At 51.3% G+C, this 17,642-nt stretch overlaps 3 protein-coding genes across 3 annotated transcripts; 2 read left to right on the forward strand and 1 right to left on the reverse strand.

Annotated features, from left to right (window-relative positions):
* Positions 1-2,459, forward strand: CTHT_0027240 (uncharacterized protein; the record flags this gene model as incomplete). Its single annotated transcript, XM_006693119.1, has 4 exons — positions 1-858; positions 928-1,291; positions 1,442-2,108; positions 2,312-2,459. The coding sequence occupies 4 exons, from the start codon at positions 1-3 to the stop codon at positions 2,457-2,459; spliced, it is 2,037 nt and encodes a 678-aa protein (XP_006693182.1).
* Positions 2,460-3,970: 1,511 nt separating this feature from the next.
* On the forward strand, positions 3,971-5,448 carry CTHT_0027250 (uncharacterized protein; the record flags this gene model as incomplete). The annotated part of the gene is made up of 3 exons (XM_006693120.1): positions 3,971-4,156; positions 4,248-4,979; positions 5,047-5,448. The coding sequence occupies 3 exons, from the start codon at positions 3,971-3,973 to the stop codon at positions 5,446-5,448; spliced, it is 1,320 nt and encodes a 439-aa protein (XP_006693183.1).
* A 2,689-nt stretch (positions 5,449-8,137) lies between these two features.
* On the reverse strand, positions 8,138-11,307 carry CTHT_0027260 (putative heavy metal protein; the record flags this gene model as incomplete). The annotated part of the gene is made up of 4 exons (XM_006693121.1): positions 8,138-8,627; positions 8,686-9,945; positions 10,084-10,838; positions 10,891-11,307. 4 exons carry the CDS (start codon positions 11,305-11,307, stop codon positions 8,138-8,140), a joined length of 2,922 nt encoding a protein of 973 aa, XP_006693184.1.
* Positions 11,308-17,642: the final 6,335 nt, after the last annotated feature.

Genomic DNA, 17,642 nt, shown 5'->3' on the forward strand with positions numbered 1-17,642 from the left:
ATGCAGGCATTAGAGGCACGTCAGCTCTTCGCTGGCCTCACTTCCAGTACTGGTGCCCAACCCACCGGCACTTCAGGTTCAAGCCGCCCCTGTGCTGTATATAACCTTCCCATTGGCGGTGTCCTGTCACTACCTGGTGGTGAGGTTCTCACCTTGACTGCCGCGGGCTCATACAAGCCAGCATGTACGCCTGTCGTGCCCCCAGCTATCATAGCAAACGGAGGTGGAGGTTCTGTCACCATTGACGAGACAGATACCGTTCAGGACCGCATCCCGGTAGCTGATAGTGACCCATTCTATGCCTCGACCTTCCCACAGTGCTATGCCCTCGCCGCTACGACCGTGGTGGCATACACGTTGGTTATCATGTTGCTCATCACTCCACGGTCGTTCCTAAATGGCGGTGTTGTCGTTCTGGGTCGCAGAGGCTTCACCAATGGGGGGAGCGGCCCCAGCATTGGCGGTCGGCCGTGGCTACAGAAAGTGGCTGCGCTGACCGTGGCTATCTCCTTGACAATTGCCAGTGCCGCAACGTTCGATGCTGCTGAACGGCAGTACAGAGATGGTTATCAGGATGCCCGGGCTCTGCAGGCCGAAGTCTTAGGCGGTAATGAGCTCAAGATTATCCGGATCATCTCAAACACATTCCTGTGGCTTGCTCAGGCACAGACACTGATTCGTCTTTTTCCTCGTCACCGGGAAAAGGTTATCATCAAGTGGACTGCCTTTGCCCTCATCATTCTTGACATTATATTCCAATCCCTTAATTGCTTTCACTATCCCGACCCTCCCTCGCGACCTGGCTTCTTTAAGGACGCTGTCCCTGCCCTCAGCTACCTCTTCGCCCTTTCATTGAGTGTACTGTATGCAGCATGGGTTATCTACTATTCTCTGATAAAAAAGCGTTACGCTTTCTGGCACCCACAGATGAAGAATATGTGTCTGGTGGCTGCCTTATCTCTTCTTTCCCTTTTGATACCCGTTGTTTTCTTTATTTTGGATATTTCGAAGCCTGAGTTCACAGGATGGGGCGAATATGTTAGATGGGTTGGCGCAGCAGCAGCCAGCGTCATTGTCTGGGAATGGGTCGAACGAATCGAGGCTCTGGAGCGGGAAGAGAAAAAGGATTGTATCCTTGGAAGGGAGGTTTTCGATGATGGGGATGAGACTTGGGATATGGCATACTCTGAGTCCAATTTCAGAAAGAGAAGGAAGCGTGGTAGGAACGGAGGAGACAATGAGACCGGTGATGAAAGGGCGAGTGACAGCAATGCCAGAGCAGTCCGTGGGAGTAAGTGGCCTTGCGTTGCGTCACTCGCGGCAAGATATCGCTCTCGATCGCGCTCAATGAGAGCCACAAAGCCCAGCGACCCTTCAAATACACAGTCATCTAATCATGACAGGATACGGCCCCCGTTATGGCCGGCCCGACCGGCTGCAGTTGCCACACCGATTAGCAGGGCCGACACTGCCAGCGCTGCCAGCACTGTTTATGCCGTCAGATATCACAGCCCTCTTACCGACCCACCACCACAAGTTGAGGATACCAGGTCCTCATCTCCTAGCACCAGTACTGAGGCGACCAGTCCCAACCATGAAGATATAAGAAATCAGGAAAGCGGCCGCGATGGTGCTTTACGGCCCTCACCCCTTCCCGAAAACTCAGAACCCTCGTCACCGACGACTCGGTTGCTTGCTTTAACGCGAAGACTCCCATTTGCTCGTGGTCATCAGGGCAACGACGAAGAGTGTGGCGAGTCAAACACACCGCCCACAGAACAGCGACAGCCAAAAAGAAGATCACACAGTATCAGCATGGGCGGTTCAGGCAGTGGCAGTAAATGGGACATTCGCAGCCGCCTCGAAGAGTTTGCTGCGGCCCAGGCTGAGCGCCTGCGTGAAAAACTCCGGCCGACTCCGGATACCGACAGCTTACCGGTCACCATAATCCCTGCGCCGCCGAGACCTGGTGCTGCGCTGGCAGAGGTATTGAGGGAGCAACAACAGGAACAGGAGCAGCAGCAGCGGGAGCGGGAGCAGGAGCAGTCCCGGCAGCAAGAGTATTTTAGAGGAGGAGCATCTACGAGCAGCAGCAACGTCACTACACGGTCGATTTCACGCCTGAGCCCGGTGACGGTTCAGTCTTCGATCCCCTTGCGGTCAATAGTGACACCAAGCTCATCTGTGTTCCGTTCAGGTGGTTTCGAGACTGGGTCAGGGCACAATAGCCACAGGGTATCCTTACCAGCCGTGAATGTGCCATTATCGCCTGTTGATGTCACATCCACAACGGGGTTACCCTCTCCTACAGCCACAGGAACGCCGGTCTACCCTGCGTCTACCCTTACGATATGCCCTTCTGGTGTGCTATCACCCACTGGGCAACGGCCGAGGAGTACGGCTCCTTCGGCACCTCCACAGTCCCCTCCTCCTGGAGCTCCTGCAAGCTGAACCTTTGAATGTTTCCTGTCTGCCTATTTATCATTTAGCTACGGCATCTGGCGAGGTATTTTGTATGGGTTCATCATGCAAGCAAGCATTATCTATTAGGGCATTTGGGCTTTTCGGATTGTTGCAGGATCATTGGCGCATTTTGGGAAAGGGGGCTGGTAGGCAACAAAATGGGATTGTTTTGGTATATATGGGGTCACACGCACCGGTAGTAATCATGGACATAGCTTAGTTGTTGTGTAGATGTTGTGTAGTTACTTGACTTGCTATCTGATACCCAATGAATGGTAAAGGTTTAAAGTTTGAAGCAACGCTCTCTTACTTGCATGCTTGATTCCCTTCTCGAGATATTTCTTCCCTTGATGTGTCTTCCGTAGGACTCATCTTAAGGGAGCAGACTTGTCGTGAAGGCAATCCCAGCTAGATGTTGACCTAGGCAGACGGTCGAGGCTATCAAACTGATCAGTTACTTTACCTGCATGATTAGACTCTTGGACTTGGTCAAGAAGTACTCAAACTTCAAGACAGGAAAAGACCAAAGCTTGCTGTCGCTTCATACTGTTAGGATTCAACCACGAAAACATGCTGATCGAACGCCCATAACCGATGTTTTCCTACTTTATCGCCACTTACTCATAAGCCCACAGGGGTGAGCGTCACAGGTGCGTTGTCGGGCGGTGAAGCTCCTAGTTAGCGGAAGGGACTCGGCGGTGTTCAAGTGTTGACACGTTGACGGTCCATTTTGTTGGCCTCTTGTAATATTACTATTAATACGCATGCAGATCCGTATTCTACGTAAAAGTACACTGGCCATGTTAATCCGCCGGCCAGACTTTTTCAGGGGGTCTTGGTGGATCTCAATGCACATTGGTCGGCAAAGCTCAGGCTGTTCCAAAAGCGATTTAGCGTGCACTTCACACTTCTTGGCACCAAGCCAAGGTTAAACTGAAATTCATCAGAACAAGCGGCACCGACCGAGGAAGCGATTTTGTGGATTGGGGAAGTCTCGTGCCCCTGGCCGACTCTTGCAATTGGATTCTTGAACGCTGCTGGCTCGTTGGGCCCGTCTTTTCTCACGTGTGCATTTTGCGGACTCCTCGATCCCGTGTGTGTATGGTCTGAGTTGACGCGGGCTCCCTCTACTTTTTCTTCTACATTTTCTCGCCTAGCCCCCTACGCTTTTGCCCCTTTCCGGATCCCTCTTCTCTTCTCATCCGTCATCTGCACCCACAGGGCGCGTGTGTCCACTGACCAGGCGACGTGCAGCTTTGCAGACGATCGGGACACCGCCCACCATCTAGGTCTCTGCCCGTTACGACAACACGCGCTGGCCTTGTGTCAGAAGGATTCCCACTGCTTGGATCAAGTGGTAGCACTTCCTCCAGCTTGTGCTTCCCAAGCAGAATAGCCCGAAGTTAAGTGGGGGAACAGCGAAAGAAGCACGGAGGACGTACTCACCCACGCTCGTACACATACACACATTCACGTACACGTGCAATCTCAGCCCAAAGGAGGCATTATGATGGCGGCCGACTCCGAGCCCTTCCCGCCCCTGGCCACAGATCGCCAGCTGCACTCGGCCACGGCCGACTCTGGTGCCCGTCGACGTAGGAAGTCAAGCATTCTCGGGTCGCAGCTCAACGTCGGCGACACAGGAGCCCCAGCTCTCTCAACCTCCCTCGCCCAGCTCAACGGCACGCCAAAGGTACTTCCAGCGCTTCCAGCTGCGCGACCTCACCTTTCACATCTCGCAGATACACCAAATCGAACACCTTGCTGACCGCTGACTGTACCAGGAGTCCCCTGCCGGTTTCACGAGCCCCTCCAAGCGTTTCTCCAAGCGGCGCAAGGCCCGCTCGCTGCTTCGCCGGGCCAAGAGCATCATTGTGAAGCACACCTGGGTACTCCCGCTGGTCATCCTGTTCACCTTCCTGTTCCTCTATGCCCTGAACCCGACTGAGAGCAATCCGGTCCATCATTTCATCTTCCTGTCCTACCGCCTGCCCATCACGAATCCCAACGAGCCACCACAGTATGGCAAGGGTCCCTGGGATATTGCCTTTGTTACCTTCTACACAGTCGTTCTCTCCTTCACCCGCGAGTTCATCATGCAGGAGATCCTCCGGCCTATGGCGCGTTGGGCTGGTGTTAAGTCCAAGACTAAGCAGGCCCGCTACATGGAGCAGATGTACACTGCCTTGTACTTTGGCATTCTCGGTCCCACTGGCATGTACGTCATGAGCCGCACTCCTGTCTGGTACTTCAACACCCGCGGTATGTATGAGAACTTCCCTCACAAGACCCACGATGCGCTCTTCAAGTTCTACTATCTCTTCCAGGCCGCCTACTGGGCCCAGCAGGCTATTGTCCTGATTCTTGGCATGGAGAAGCCTCGGAAGGACTTCAAGGAGTTGGTGGGTCACCACATCGTCAGTCTGGCGCTGATTGCATTGAGCTACCGCTTCCACTTCACCTACATGGGTCTGGCTGTCTATATCACACATGACATTAGCGACTTCTTCTTGGCAGTAAGTTTCTAAGGCCTTTGTCCAACCTTTTCTATGCAATTCCCCGCTGACCTTCTGATGTCCCCAGACCTCTAAGACTCTCAACTACCTCGACCATCCTCTAACTGGTCCGTACTACTTCACATTCATGTGTGTCTGGATCTACCTACGTCACTACATCAACCTGCGCATTCTCTTCAGTCTGTTCACGGAGTTCAAGACCGTCGGTCCCTATGAGCTCAACTGGGAAACTGAGCAGTACAAGTGCTGGATCTCTTTCACCATTACTCTGCTCCTGCTTGGCGCCCTGCAGTGTCTCAACCTCTTCTGGCTCTTCTTCATCATCCGCATCGCCTACCGCTTCGTTGTCCACAATATTGCTAAGGATGAGCGCAGTGACGGCGAGGAGAGCGAGACAGAGGAGACTTCCTCTTCTTCCAATGGCAAGCCAGTGACTGCCAACGGCAATGCTAAGAAGAGTAATCAGTGAAAGAAGAGAGGAATGAACATTTATTAGCATCTTTTACTTGTATAATATTTGTTTTTCTTTCTCTTCAGCCATGGGATGAGCGGCATGTTCAAGGGCCAAGGGGAGTTATCGGCATGCCTTATTCAGAGCTCTCGCCTTTTATGCATATAATTTCCCTTTTAATGGGCGAGTTAGGAGGGGGACTGGGCAGTTTCTCTAACGGACAGGTGTCGCGGCGTTGGATGGATATGGGGGAAAGGGCGGTGGTTCTCCGGCTTTTGCTTGGAATCGGGGTCGTTCGCTCTGGGAATGGTCGAAGGAGAGAAACTATACACTCGCTTTATGATATAAGCACTTGGGTATGGGAGGAAAGAGGAAAGCAGGAATACGATCATGACAAGCGCATGATGTGGGAAAAAAAGGAAGGTAATGATGATGGAAATGCAGGTTGGATGATGATGCAGAAGGGAAAACGGGACTCCCTGCCTTGATATAAGCTGAGGAGGAATGCTCTATGCCGAGTTTAATCGATGATGAGATTGGGAAAGGAGAGGTTGGATTATGGGACGGTTCTCCACAAGGTTATTATTCAAAGAGGAAGTGGTGAAAATATCTTAGATGGCTTCACACCGTCTGAGCTATCAGGGGGTGTTATGCCCTTTCACTTTGGTTATCGTCACTCTCCCGACATCCAAGTTGCCACATGGTCTCAGACAGGCCTAAAGCCTTGCGGATTATGAGGATGGGTAATTGCGATGACGATCTTTGGATTGAACCAATCCCCTCCATCACCCAGCCCAAACCAGGCTAGTAGATGGATGGTGCTCACGGAATTGTCCAACGTCATTTCTCTCCTGTTTATCTTGCCCTCTTAAATAGAACGGACGTTTTGCATAATAATATATTTTATAATAGAAGGACTGATGAACCGATTGTATTCAAGTATCGTTGAACACCAGTTCATCAAGCATGCAAGCAGGGAATATGACAACGACACATGACCACAAACAATGGCGACATATTCACTTGAGTTATCAGAAAGTCCGAATCCGTATCCCTGCGTATACCGCTCCTTTCCCTCCATCTCCCTTTAAAATACTTCATCATCATCTGCCCCCCACACAACCTATGATTGGACCAATTTTCCGAGTGTCAGAGGAGGGGATACACTGTATAGCATGCTGTCGGCATTCTGCATACGGTAGTGTAGGTACATACACATGTATCTGTACAGATTCACACTTGTATGTGGCAAATTGTCATGAGATCAATAGCCCCTGTTAGGGATGCCACCTGCATATACTCCATAGAGCCCTTGATCAAACAAAGCTTCTAGAACATAATGTCTGGGAAGCAGTTCTGCTCCTTTGTACGCATGGCCAAGAAAGGAGTGAACCTAGTATACTATATAAGCTCCTGATAAGCAGCCAACCAAATTGTAAGCACTACAAACATGCATGGACATATATCTACATATCTAGCGAGGTACGTCGGCCCCGCTTGTATCCTCAATTCAAACCCTCATTTTATGCATGCATGTAGACAAACCTTGTCTGAGTTTCGAAGCCACACTCGATGACCACCACCATTCAAGACGTACATCCCATGTATATTTTCATGATGAGATACATGTGCTGCTCCGGGCGCATGCATCATTGTCCAAGCTCATGGCGGTGAGGTCCAAGTGGCGGACAAACAACGACTTGATATTTATTTAGACTCATTTCACATATGATAAGAAACTAACATCTTTATGGCGTACTTACAGCCTTTTCACGGAAACCAGCAGGATTGAAATGAGACATCATCTTTGATATTGCTTCTTAACTTAAGCCAGCGCTGAGAAGAGGATAGTTTTTCTTCAATGGGTACATCATGGTCTCACTCTGTGTTTAGCAGATAGATGTAACATAGCTTCGAAAAAAATTATACTTGATATACAATGATTAATGCAGTAAACTGCTACAAGGGGTTACGTGTGTAGTCACTTAGTCTGTTTATTCATTGTCTGAGTCACATGAATCAAAGCCATTGGAACAATCTATGAGTAACCAAAAGTTATGTCAATGCCAGTGTTTGATTGTCTATCCTGCGAAACACTTGTCCCTTTCCACTTATTATTACTCCGATGGTTGTCCTCTGACATTTGGATGAGGCCCAAACACTGTGGTCCAGGTCTCTGTCGACCAGATGAGGACCAAAGGCTACATTATGATTGTTTCCACACTCATAGAAAAACCAGACAAAGATCAATAACGCCTTTTCACCGTTCCTATACCCATGCAGACTGCCACCTGTCATACGTTCCCTTCATAGGCCATTGTCAAGGAACCTCTTCTCCAAAACTCACCCATCAAAGTGCCAAACAAGCAAGATATGAACCGCCAACGCCAGCCCATGCTCAAACTATTAGTCATGGCATTGCATTTATCGTTCCAATTGTTCATATGGTCATTAACAGAACGGCATCGACCAATTTTGTCGGTCTGCCCTCTCTTTCTCACGCTAAAGCGGACCCAAACGAATCCTCAAAGTGCATTGTTCTTATTCTTTTCTTGTATAAAAACACACAAAATCGAAAACGTAAGAAGAATTTTGGCAGCTTGGTATCGGTTGTATCGACGCGAGGTCCTCATTAAGTGGAAGAATCAGTGTTGATAAGAGGTTGCTGAGAAAGATGTAGGGTAAACCGCCAGCCCGTACGTCGCATTCAATCGTTACGGAAAGGATAGTTGAGTAATTGCTGTGGTTTATGAGACTTGTCGGCTTGGTTGGCGTCCTGTTGACGGGTTCCATCACAGGCATCGTCTTGGAGCGTACCCTCCGTTCCACTGGATGAGCTGTTGTCGCTACTGCTGTCATTAGACGATATTGATTCGGTATCATGTCCCTCAACATCTTGCGTTTCCACTGGCTCAGTCCTGGGACTGGGAGGGTTTGTCGGGAGAATAGCTGATGAGAGCATACTGCTATACCCGTCATCAACTTGCACAAGCTTTGCTCGGTTCATGAGTCGCTTAGCCTTCCTAGTCGCATCGCGAGCATGTTCGGCAGCCCGTTCAGCACGGCAATGCTTCTTCCACATAGCGGCATAGCGACCGTTAAGTGCGAGAAGTTCCTGATGAGTGCCTCTCTCAACGATGGACCCCTGATGAAGGACAATGATCTGATCGGCATGTGTGATGGTAGACAAACGATGACTGGAGGTGGTAAGTTAGCGACAATGGCTCAGAAGGTGGCTAATAAATGAAAACTTACGCAATAATCAGGAGCGTCCGGTTTTGTCCAAAGTTGCCACTGATCAACTTAGATTGGATTTGCTGCTCTGTTTCTCCATCGAGTGCCGACGTTGCCTCATCTAGCATGATGATTTTTGGGTTCTTCAGGATCGTGCGAGCAATCGCCACGCGCTGCTTCTCGCCACCACTTAGCCGGAGGCCTCGTTCGCCAACTTTTGTGTTGTAACCGTCAGGGAAGCTCAAGATCCTATCATGGATGGCAGCGGCACGGCAAGCTTCGTAGACGTCTTCATCAGTTGCCTCAGGGTTGGCATACTTGAGATTGTACATCAGCGTCTCATTGAATAGCATGGTATCTTGGGGAACCACGCCGATGAATCGGCGGACTGAGTCGATGGTCAAATCTTTGACATCCTTGCCATCAATTTCAATGCTTCCTTCATGGCAGTTGTAATATCGGAACATCAGACGGAAGATAGTCGACTTCCCTCCGCCTGATTCGCCAACGAAAGCGGTCGTGGTGCCAGGCCGGCATTCGAATGACAAGTCACGAAGTGCCGGTTTGCGTTCGTCGTAAGAAAAACCGACATTGTTCCACTTAATATGGCCGCTGCATTCCTTCAAAGGTTGGGCTCCTGGTTTATCCACCACTGTCGGCTGGATCTTGAAGAGCTCCAGAAGTCGCTCGCCAGAGATCATAGCCGACTGAACCGTCCGGTAGAAGGTGCCAAAGAAGTTTAGAGGGCCTTGTAGCTGACCGAGATATGTGACGAGAGCCACGAACTCGCCGACATTCCTCTGGCCCTGCCAGACTTCATAGCCACATGCAAGCAGGGCGATTAGAAGGCCAACCATGAAAATCAAGGATTGACAGATGTTCATTTGATTGATGCCCCAAGTAACTCTGGCCTCAGCTTCCTGAAACTTTTTAATAGCTTCGCCATAACGCGCAAACTCCCTCTGCTCCGCGTTGAAATACTTGACCGTTTCGTACGACATGATTGAGTCGTTCTTGACGGCTTCTTCCTCGCGATCAGCATTGACCATCTCACGGCGTTGATCGGCTCGGGTAGCAGCCATGCGAATAGTGAGATAGAGATAGTAGAAAGTCATGACGGAGACCAGCAACGCGTATAAGGAGCCGAACTTAACACAGAAGTAAACGATAGCGACAAAGAGATCGAGAAGCATCGGGACGACCTGGAAGGTCACTTGTTCGAGGAACTGATTGATCGAGGCGCCTTTGTTGAGAGCCGAGAGCACCTCTCCGGTACGTTTACTGAGGTGAAAGTCCAAGGACAATGAATGGACATGTGCAAACGCCGCTGTAGTCAGTGCCCTGTATGTGTGTTGGGACACAGGGACCCAAAGAATTGACCGAGTAGACCCCAGCAGACCCGATGGCCCCTGTAATAACTTGTACAGGATCAACAGCCCCAGGTCTAACCATGGCATGCCTCGCAACCCTTCGGAAGGCTCAAGGGTATTGGTGACACGCTCCAATTGTCGAGGAACCAAAATGTTGACAACACGTTGAAGGATGACCAGTACGAAGCAGAAGACGACAATCGCCTGGAGTCGAAGAGACTTGCTGGGCCAAAGGTATGGGAAAAAGATTGCGTAGCCACGGCAGTATTCGAACCACGTCTTGTGTGGGAGCTTTTCTGGGCGGTAGAAGGCTGCTTCCTCGTCCGGTTTCTGAACACTTCCTCCAGCGGAATCATTTGCTTGGCCGCTGGCACTGCCATTCACGCTGCCATACGTGGAGCGACGTCGGAAATCGTTGTTGCCAAGCAAGGGGCTTGCTTCATCATCATCTGAACGCTGCGATTCTTCATCGGCTAAGCGTCGCTCTGCGGAACGTTTCCTGGAATACATAATGCCGTAAAGGCTGACCAGTGACACAAGAAGGCAGAGTCGAATGCCTGCAATGCTGAGATCCGCGACATCCCAGCGACTGAGTCCGTAGTCGGCGACCGTAAATGAGGGGAATACATCCTGCGCAACGTCCTGCGGATCGAATAAAGTAATAGCTGAGGCAACGAAAATAACAACCTCCCCAAGAAGCCCGCAAACCCATAGTATCAAATGGTTGGGGGTCGGGGCCTGGCGCCACTCAAAAAGAGTGATCAGGACGTACACATAAAGGGATACCGACCCTCCAACGTATACCTGTGTTCACTGTAAGGTTTTCCATTCAGTATCGGCTGAGAATGATGCTTACCACTCGCTCCTCACCACACCACCACCAGTCTTCGCGCGCCTCGTGCCTGTGTGAATGCAGGACATGGGCGATGATGGCGATGCCGTTGGCGACAAAACTTGAAATAACGGCGAATGTCAGGTACCGAAACGCGCTCTTTGCGATGCGGCTAGCCCTAGAGTTATCTTCATCGGCTACTTCCTGGGCTATCTTCTCCCGCTTCCTCTTGGTAACTGGCAATGGTTTACCACCCGGACCCTTGACGGTTGGATAGTCGATCCTTTCCTCGGCTTTTGACGTGATAATGGTGTGAATGGCGGCCGAAAGGACGAAGATCACAAGAAGAATAACCGGGTAGAGGAGTTCTGCCGTCCTCAGGACCGACCGCGCGAGGCTGGGGCTCTGCTCTTGGCCGGTATGCTCGGGCAGCGAGTCCATGGTGGAGGTGGGGGGACGGATAGGCGCCTGGCGAGGAAGAGAAGCGTGGTTAATTAAAGTAAGACGCCTTAGGTAGGTAGGAGTCCCGGGCTAGGCTGAGAAGCGAAGGTCGAGCCTCGGGGAGGAGGGGGCCGAGTACTAGATGGGATGAAGGGGTAGAATTGAAGATGGTGGGCATGAAAAAGGGAGATGAGGAAGGAAGGAATGGTTATCGTGAACAAAACCGCATGCTGCTTACCAGCCGGCTGGGAAGGATTGTGTTATTGCCGGCAAGAACAGCAGCAACAGCGGCGATAATTACGATGGTTGGGTAGGGAAGATCAAGAGAGTTGAGGAGAGGAACAAGCGAGGAAGGAGAGAGGGAGGAAGCAGCCGGGTGATACATACGGGCTTCCAGGTAGATGTGTCGTTAAGATGGGCCGCAGCTGAGCCTGCGGCTCATGGCCTCCACTTAGCTGATTGTGGAGGCAAAACAAAAGAGGCAGACGGGCTGCCGAAGATATGGTACGTCAGCCTGCCCGATTGCGATGGTTAGCCTACAATTGATCTCGAATAACATTGAAGATGAAGCCGTTGACTCGCCCATAACAGAGAGGAAGATCGACTAGGTACGCAGGATAGTGGGGAAGCTGTGCAGCGGACGGCTGGTCAGTGGCAAGGGCAAGCCAGTGGAGCAAGTTCCCAAGCCCGCGTGGGTAGCTAGGGACCCATCATCGCCCCAAGGCATCAGGACCCCAGATCGTGATCACGAACAGTTGCCATCCTGGATTACCTGTGGATTATTGGATGCAGGTGGATGACTGAGGTGTCATTGACTCAATGAATGACTGACTAACCTGTGGCTTTTCACAGCCGAGCCAAAACCTTGACCCTATAAGCTTTCCAGGTTGACAGCGTGGGATGCGCTGGTTGCTCTGGCGGCTGTTGCGGCTTTCCCAGGCAAGTAAGGCAGGAAGGAGATGGTTGTTACTGTGCTGTGCTGTCGGTAACGCAGTGACGTAGTGGTGTTGTCGACGTCGACGTCGATTGTTTTTATTTTTGTTTACCTGGGCCACTAACACTCAACTGCCGCCGCCGCTGCTGCTGCTGCTGTTCTGAGCCGTTCCTATTGTTGTTATTGCTGGTGGCAGTGCTCTCTCCTGGGCCTCGGCTGGCTTTCAGACTCAGTGTGACCTGCGTTCACCGAATGACCGACCTCAACCGATTGATTGAGACTGAACTACACCAGAGATCCCCACAGATTTGGGGTGAGAACTGGCGAAAGACAGGCAGACAAACGAGCGTAGGAAGCAGCGCTTGTCAATATTTCGATATCCTTGGGGAAGGAAGCAAACAGCAAACTCGAGGTCCAGAGGACCGCAATGATAGAGGGGCTCTGCCAGGTATTAGTTGCCCGCAAGTCCAGCAATCGCCTCAATGGAGGCCAGAACACTCCTCCGTTCTTCCTCCACCACACACTGTTAGATGCACTCCCAGGAGCTTACACCCAACGTACCCCTGTCTGACAAGGCCAACCACGCGCTGCCCGACTTATTCATTGAAGCCCCAGACAACGGAGCCGAAACGACGAACCGCTAAAGGTTGTTCGCATCGATTCACACAGACCACAGACCGAAACGATAGAAACCCTTGTACATTAATTGTGTCACTTCCCTACGTGAACTAGATGTCTGGTTCAGGATTCCAGATGCAGTCTGATACCCTACCCATCCTAGGCTCTCTCAATCCCCATCTTCCTCTTCTCCGAGCCTTGCACATCAACAAGATAGTGGTATGCTCTGGGCCATTACGCACAGCTGCGGGGATCCTGAGACGCAGCATCAACAAGACGAAGGGCAAGGCTTGGTACGCACTACGAATGCCTGCACGTACTCTTGGATTACGAGAATTTATGTTATTGTACAGATCGACGTTCGAGGACATCTTCTGCCACCATCGACATTATGATGCCCGTGGCTGGCACCCCGGTATCCGCTGGGGACACTCGGGGCTTACGGTCTCGGATTATCACGCTACACTCTGTGGTTGTTGGAAAAGGGTCCTGAGACGGCCGGTCCCCGTGCGGGAGACGGGCCGGGATCCAGGGAAAGCATCCTGAGACGTGGGCAGACGTGGACAGATGTGGACCGCTGAACGGCTGGACACACTACCATGAGAGTCTTGCAACATCGCAAAATTTCCTTCCTGTGTACCTTCTAACAAGCGCCTACATACCTACTTACAATGCGAGCTAACATCCTGCAACGGCCTTGGTAGATGGATCATTGCGGCCCGTAAACTTGCAATCGAAGTTGCTCTGCCATCTTTGACTGAAATTAAACAACCGCCATCAGACGGGTACCCGCTTATACACAATCTTAAGTGCTCCTTTCATCTTAGTCCCATGCATTGTTGACGGTCCACCGAAAAGGCTATCCTTCGAAGGCCCTAGGATCACGTTTATGTATCCCTCTCACTTGCCCCTCTTTGGAGTTCACGCAAGCAGATACCCGCCATAATATTTTCCGTTGTATGCTGATGCAGTCTGTCTCACTACTGCGACTCATCAGGCTTAGAGCGGGCAGCAACAGTGGCGGCAGGGGACTTCAATGAAAGCAAGAAGCAGTCATGCCAGAAGCCGCAAACCTGTTACGGGGACGCAGAGCCATTCGCTTTTTGACTTTGCAAGCTCGAATAAAAAAAGACAAACCAAGGTCAGGAGCCCGAGGTACCTAACCACATTCCGGTCTTACATAATGTTCCCTTCCTGTTTATCAACTAGTGTATCATTTCAGAATGAACTACCGGCAAGGATGCTTGGGTAACCGCTCACCGCCTTGCAAACTTAAGCAGTGACGCTGCAGACTGCATCTGCATGCCCTATGCGCATACCCACTTCTTGAGCGTGGCTTGAGAGACCGGAGCTTCCGTACGTCTTGCTGGAAGCTGTCCCTCCAGTCCGGGGTTGTCAGCAGTTGTGAGGGTTCTGAACAAGGATGATGAAGTCACGAGCCGGCTGGTCGGCGGAGTGGCTGCGCTAGCCTGGGAAACCTTTGGCCCGGCGACAGATCCGACAGTGTTTGGTCCACGCAAACATTTACTTCGTTCGACCTCATGCGGTACACCTTAAATGGAAGATCTGGAGCTCCGGTACTCTGGTACGGGGATTCTCGTCAAACACTGTGCGGTGTGGATATCGAGATGATCTGGATACACGGTACGCTCATGCCAATTGATTGGTGAGATGTTGGACAGCACAGCATTTTGGTCAGAAGCCAAAAGGCAGAAGACCGGGACCATTACCCGCGCTGGTTGGCAGCAAGCTCGGCAGCTAGCAAGGAAGGTCATAGTACGGTTGGAGCCAATGAGAGGATACAGATGGACTAACTTCAGATGCGCCCTGCGCGAAGGATGTCAAGAAAAGCAGACGGGGATGGCCCCGGCCGCCGCTACTGTCGACGCTGGTTGTCTGATCTCTGTCCAGAACTCCAGACAGCTTTGCTATGGCCATTTGGGGCGCTAGATTGGCAACCTACACTACGTAGGTATCTGTGAGCAGACGGGAAATGAAAAGTGAAATGTGACATCGCCAGACGGAGCGGGCAGTCTACCTACTTGTAGATACCTACTTAGGTTGGACAAGCATGATTGTAGTGGCATTGTGCTGCGCTGCGGAGCCCTATAATCTGGTAGCCTGCCTAGGGTATGGATAGTGTGCTTGTCAAAACACTATGCGGGACATGCTCCATGTTCATCCTCAGCACCTGGCAGCGATTATATTGATGGAAGGGCATGCCGAAGTGTTCAACGTGAAGGAGAAGTTTCTATGTAGGCACATATAGACAAAAGCTCACACAAACAAGAAACGGCTGGGCAAAACTGAGCATCGGAACCAGATACCCAAGCTTTACATAAAAGGGTCAAGAAGTCCCATGGATAGAGATACAGTCTAAAACTTTGCACACACCAACTCTCGTGCAACCGCTAGAGCCAACGACATTTTAGGGTTAGGGTTAGTGCTTGAGTTCTCGACACAACAATTTTTTCTGCCAACATGTTCACTGACCCTACACAGTACTGTACATAGTAGATGATACCACATACAGTAGGTAATGGCCAAAGTTTCACGGCCCTGCCATCAAGCTCGGTGCACGTTAGCGCAGCATATGCCAAAACGGCCGAGCGATGTGAAGATTTCTGCATTGGTGTGCATGCTAGACCGCGAAGCACACTGCATCGAGGAGGTTGCAGGCGCCGAATGAACCAGAAAAGAGAAAGTCGCGGAGGGTGTACAGAGGTACTGTGTAGCTCAACTTTGGTGGGGAAGTACAGAACCTTCTCACTCAGGCTGATGTGGATGAAGTCTTTGCATTTGCGAGTTTCAAGTTGCACTCGTGTGCTGCCCCGTCCTTGGAGCTGGAGGTTTAAGTGACGACCACACGAGGAGTTCGATTGAGGTCCTGACCTCAAACGCCGACCAGGGCTGATGAAGGCGGGGCCCCCTGTCTGGGCCATGACGGTGAGGGAAGGTCGTTGATCCCGCTGCTCAGGCACAGATTACCTACCTGACCTTCTCAACCCTTACCCAGCGTCATCCTAAGCCGGCTCTCCTGCAGCCGTTTTCCGCGCTCCGTGCTCCATAGGCAGTCGGTAAATATCTCCCTGACCTAGGTAGGTATACTTTATCCAGACGGCCGACACACTTCGCTGCTACCTACTACCTAGGTACAGATCCGTAGCGTCTCTTCCGTTCCTGCGGTAATTTATTTTTGCCGGACGGAACGGCGGGAGGGCTCGGAGTCTCGTCAGCCTACAAGTACCTCCCACCATCATCGGTTCACTTTCGTGCAGCGTCCGTAACCGGAGACTGGAATGATACGTACCTTAGCTTCGTCCTGCCGCCCGTTCGTTGACTCGCAGACTTGCAACTGTCGGTTGCTGCCATACAGCCAACTTCGGCAGTCAGCCCATGGTTGCCGTCAGCCTCTACTCCGGATTCTTCCCCCTTCAGGCCAGGTGCTCGCTGAAGTTGCTTCTCGCACGCTTTTGGGCTTGCGTTGTCTGGGCTGTTGACATGGCTGACACCATCAACAAGATCCTGTCTCGTCGCCCCTTTCATCTCCGTGGTTGGCAACAGCTAGTCGGCATGACTCCGCTGCCACCCAGTGTCCATGTGAGTGGGTTCATGCATTCTGACGAACCAGATCAAGCCAGAGAACAACCTGCGTAAGTCGCGTCTGTCAGTTTGGCAGGGCTCACGGCAATAAGCTCGCCCGATTCGCAGTTGCTGGGCGGTTGGGCTCCATTTACCAACTCCAGCACCCTGGCGTCGGAACGAAATGCCACGACAACTTATCCAGTCAATCTTTTTTTCTCGCCATCGTCCCCGCCTATCTTTTTTTCAAAGCCTCACCGACATAACGATAATGCAAGGCAATGCAACGCCAAGTTGACCGGTCAAAAAGGTGGAGTAAATTTGGCCCGGAAAGCTCGCACATCAACTCTTCCGGAAGACTCTTTGTCGATATGGAAGTATACCTATACTTTTTCGCTCCCGCCCTGAAGGACGGGATCACGAAAGAGAAGATAGGGGTTTTTGCTAAGTTTCCAGCGTCACTGCTGGTCGTTTTAACTGGCCATCAAAATCGTGGCTGACGTGATAGGTTCACTGAACAGCTCTTTTATTTCCTTTTTTCTAAAAAGCTCTCTAGAATCGAGATCGCAGGAAACAGCCGGTGCTTCTTGATGGAGCACAGATATTACGGTTACCAACGGCGGGAAAACCAGGGTTTTAGTTTTCGCTCCCAGGTTGCTTTTCGCTGCGTGGAAGGCATAAGAGAGCTTCTGACATGTTTTCAGTGGAGTACAACAGAAGTATTGATGCAATGCAACGGAAGAAAAAAAAAACTTGAAGCACCCATGGCCCGCAACAACCCAAATTAATCCCAGAGTTTACCACACCATACCCACAAGAACATGATCCATCCGTTGTCCTCGGGTGCTGCCGCTTCGCTTCCCGCGCAAAGCCCGCTTCTCACGGCTTTTGGGCACAGATGCGTCCGCAGCGAGCCTTTTCCTCACCGGATTGCTTATGGGCAGAGCTTGTGGGCAAAGCAAAGCAGGAGCTGTGCTGCGCCCGGGAACTGCGTCTTCCTCGGCATTCCTTCGTCTCGAAGGTGGGATGATGTTGCAATCCCGCATTGCTTGTACAGAAAGACCAAGCTCAACGGCCAGCAAAAGCTGCAGAGCTGCAGCCGTGATACACAAGACAGGGCAGAATGACCCCTTGACTAGGTATCTGAACCCCCTGCTCTCTGACCCCCAACCTCAGTCTCCAAAATGTCTGTCCGCTGCAG

Source organism: Thermochaetoides thermophila (genome assembly GCF_000221225.1).
Source record: "Thermochaetoides thermophila DSM 1495 unplaced genomic scaffold scf7180000011816, whole genome shotgun sequence".
NCBI classification, from domain to species: Eukaryota; Fungi; Ascomycota; class Sordariomycetes; order Sordariales; family Chaetomiaceae; genus Thermochaetoides; species Thermochaetoides thermophila.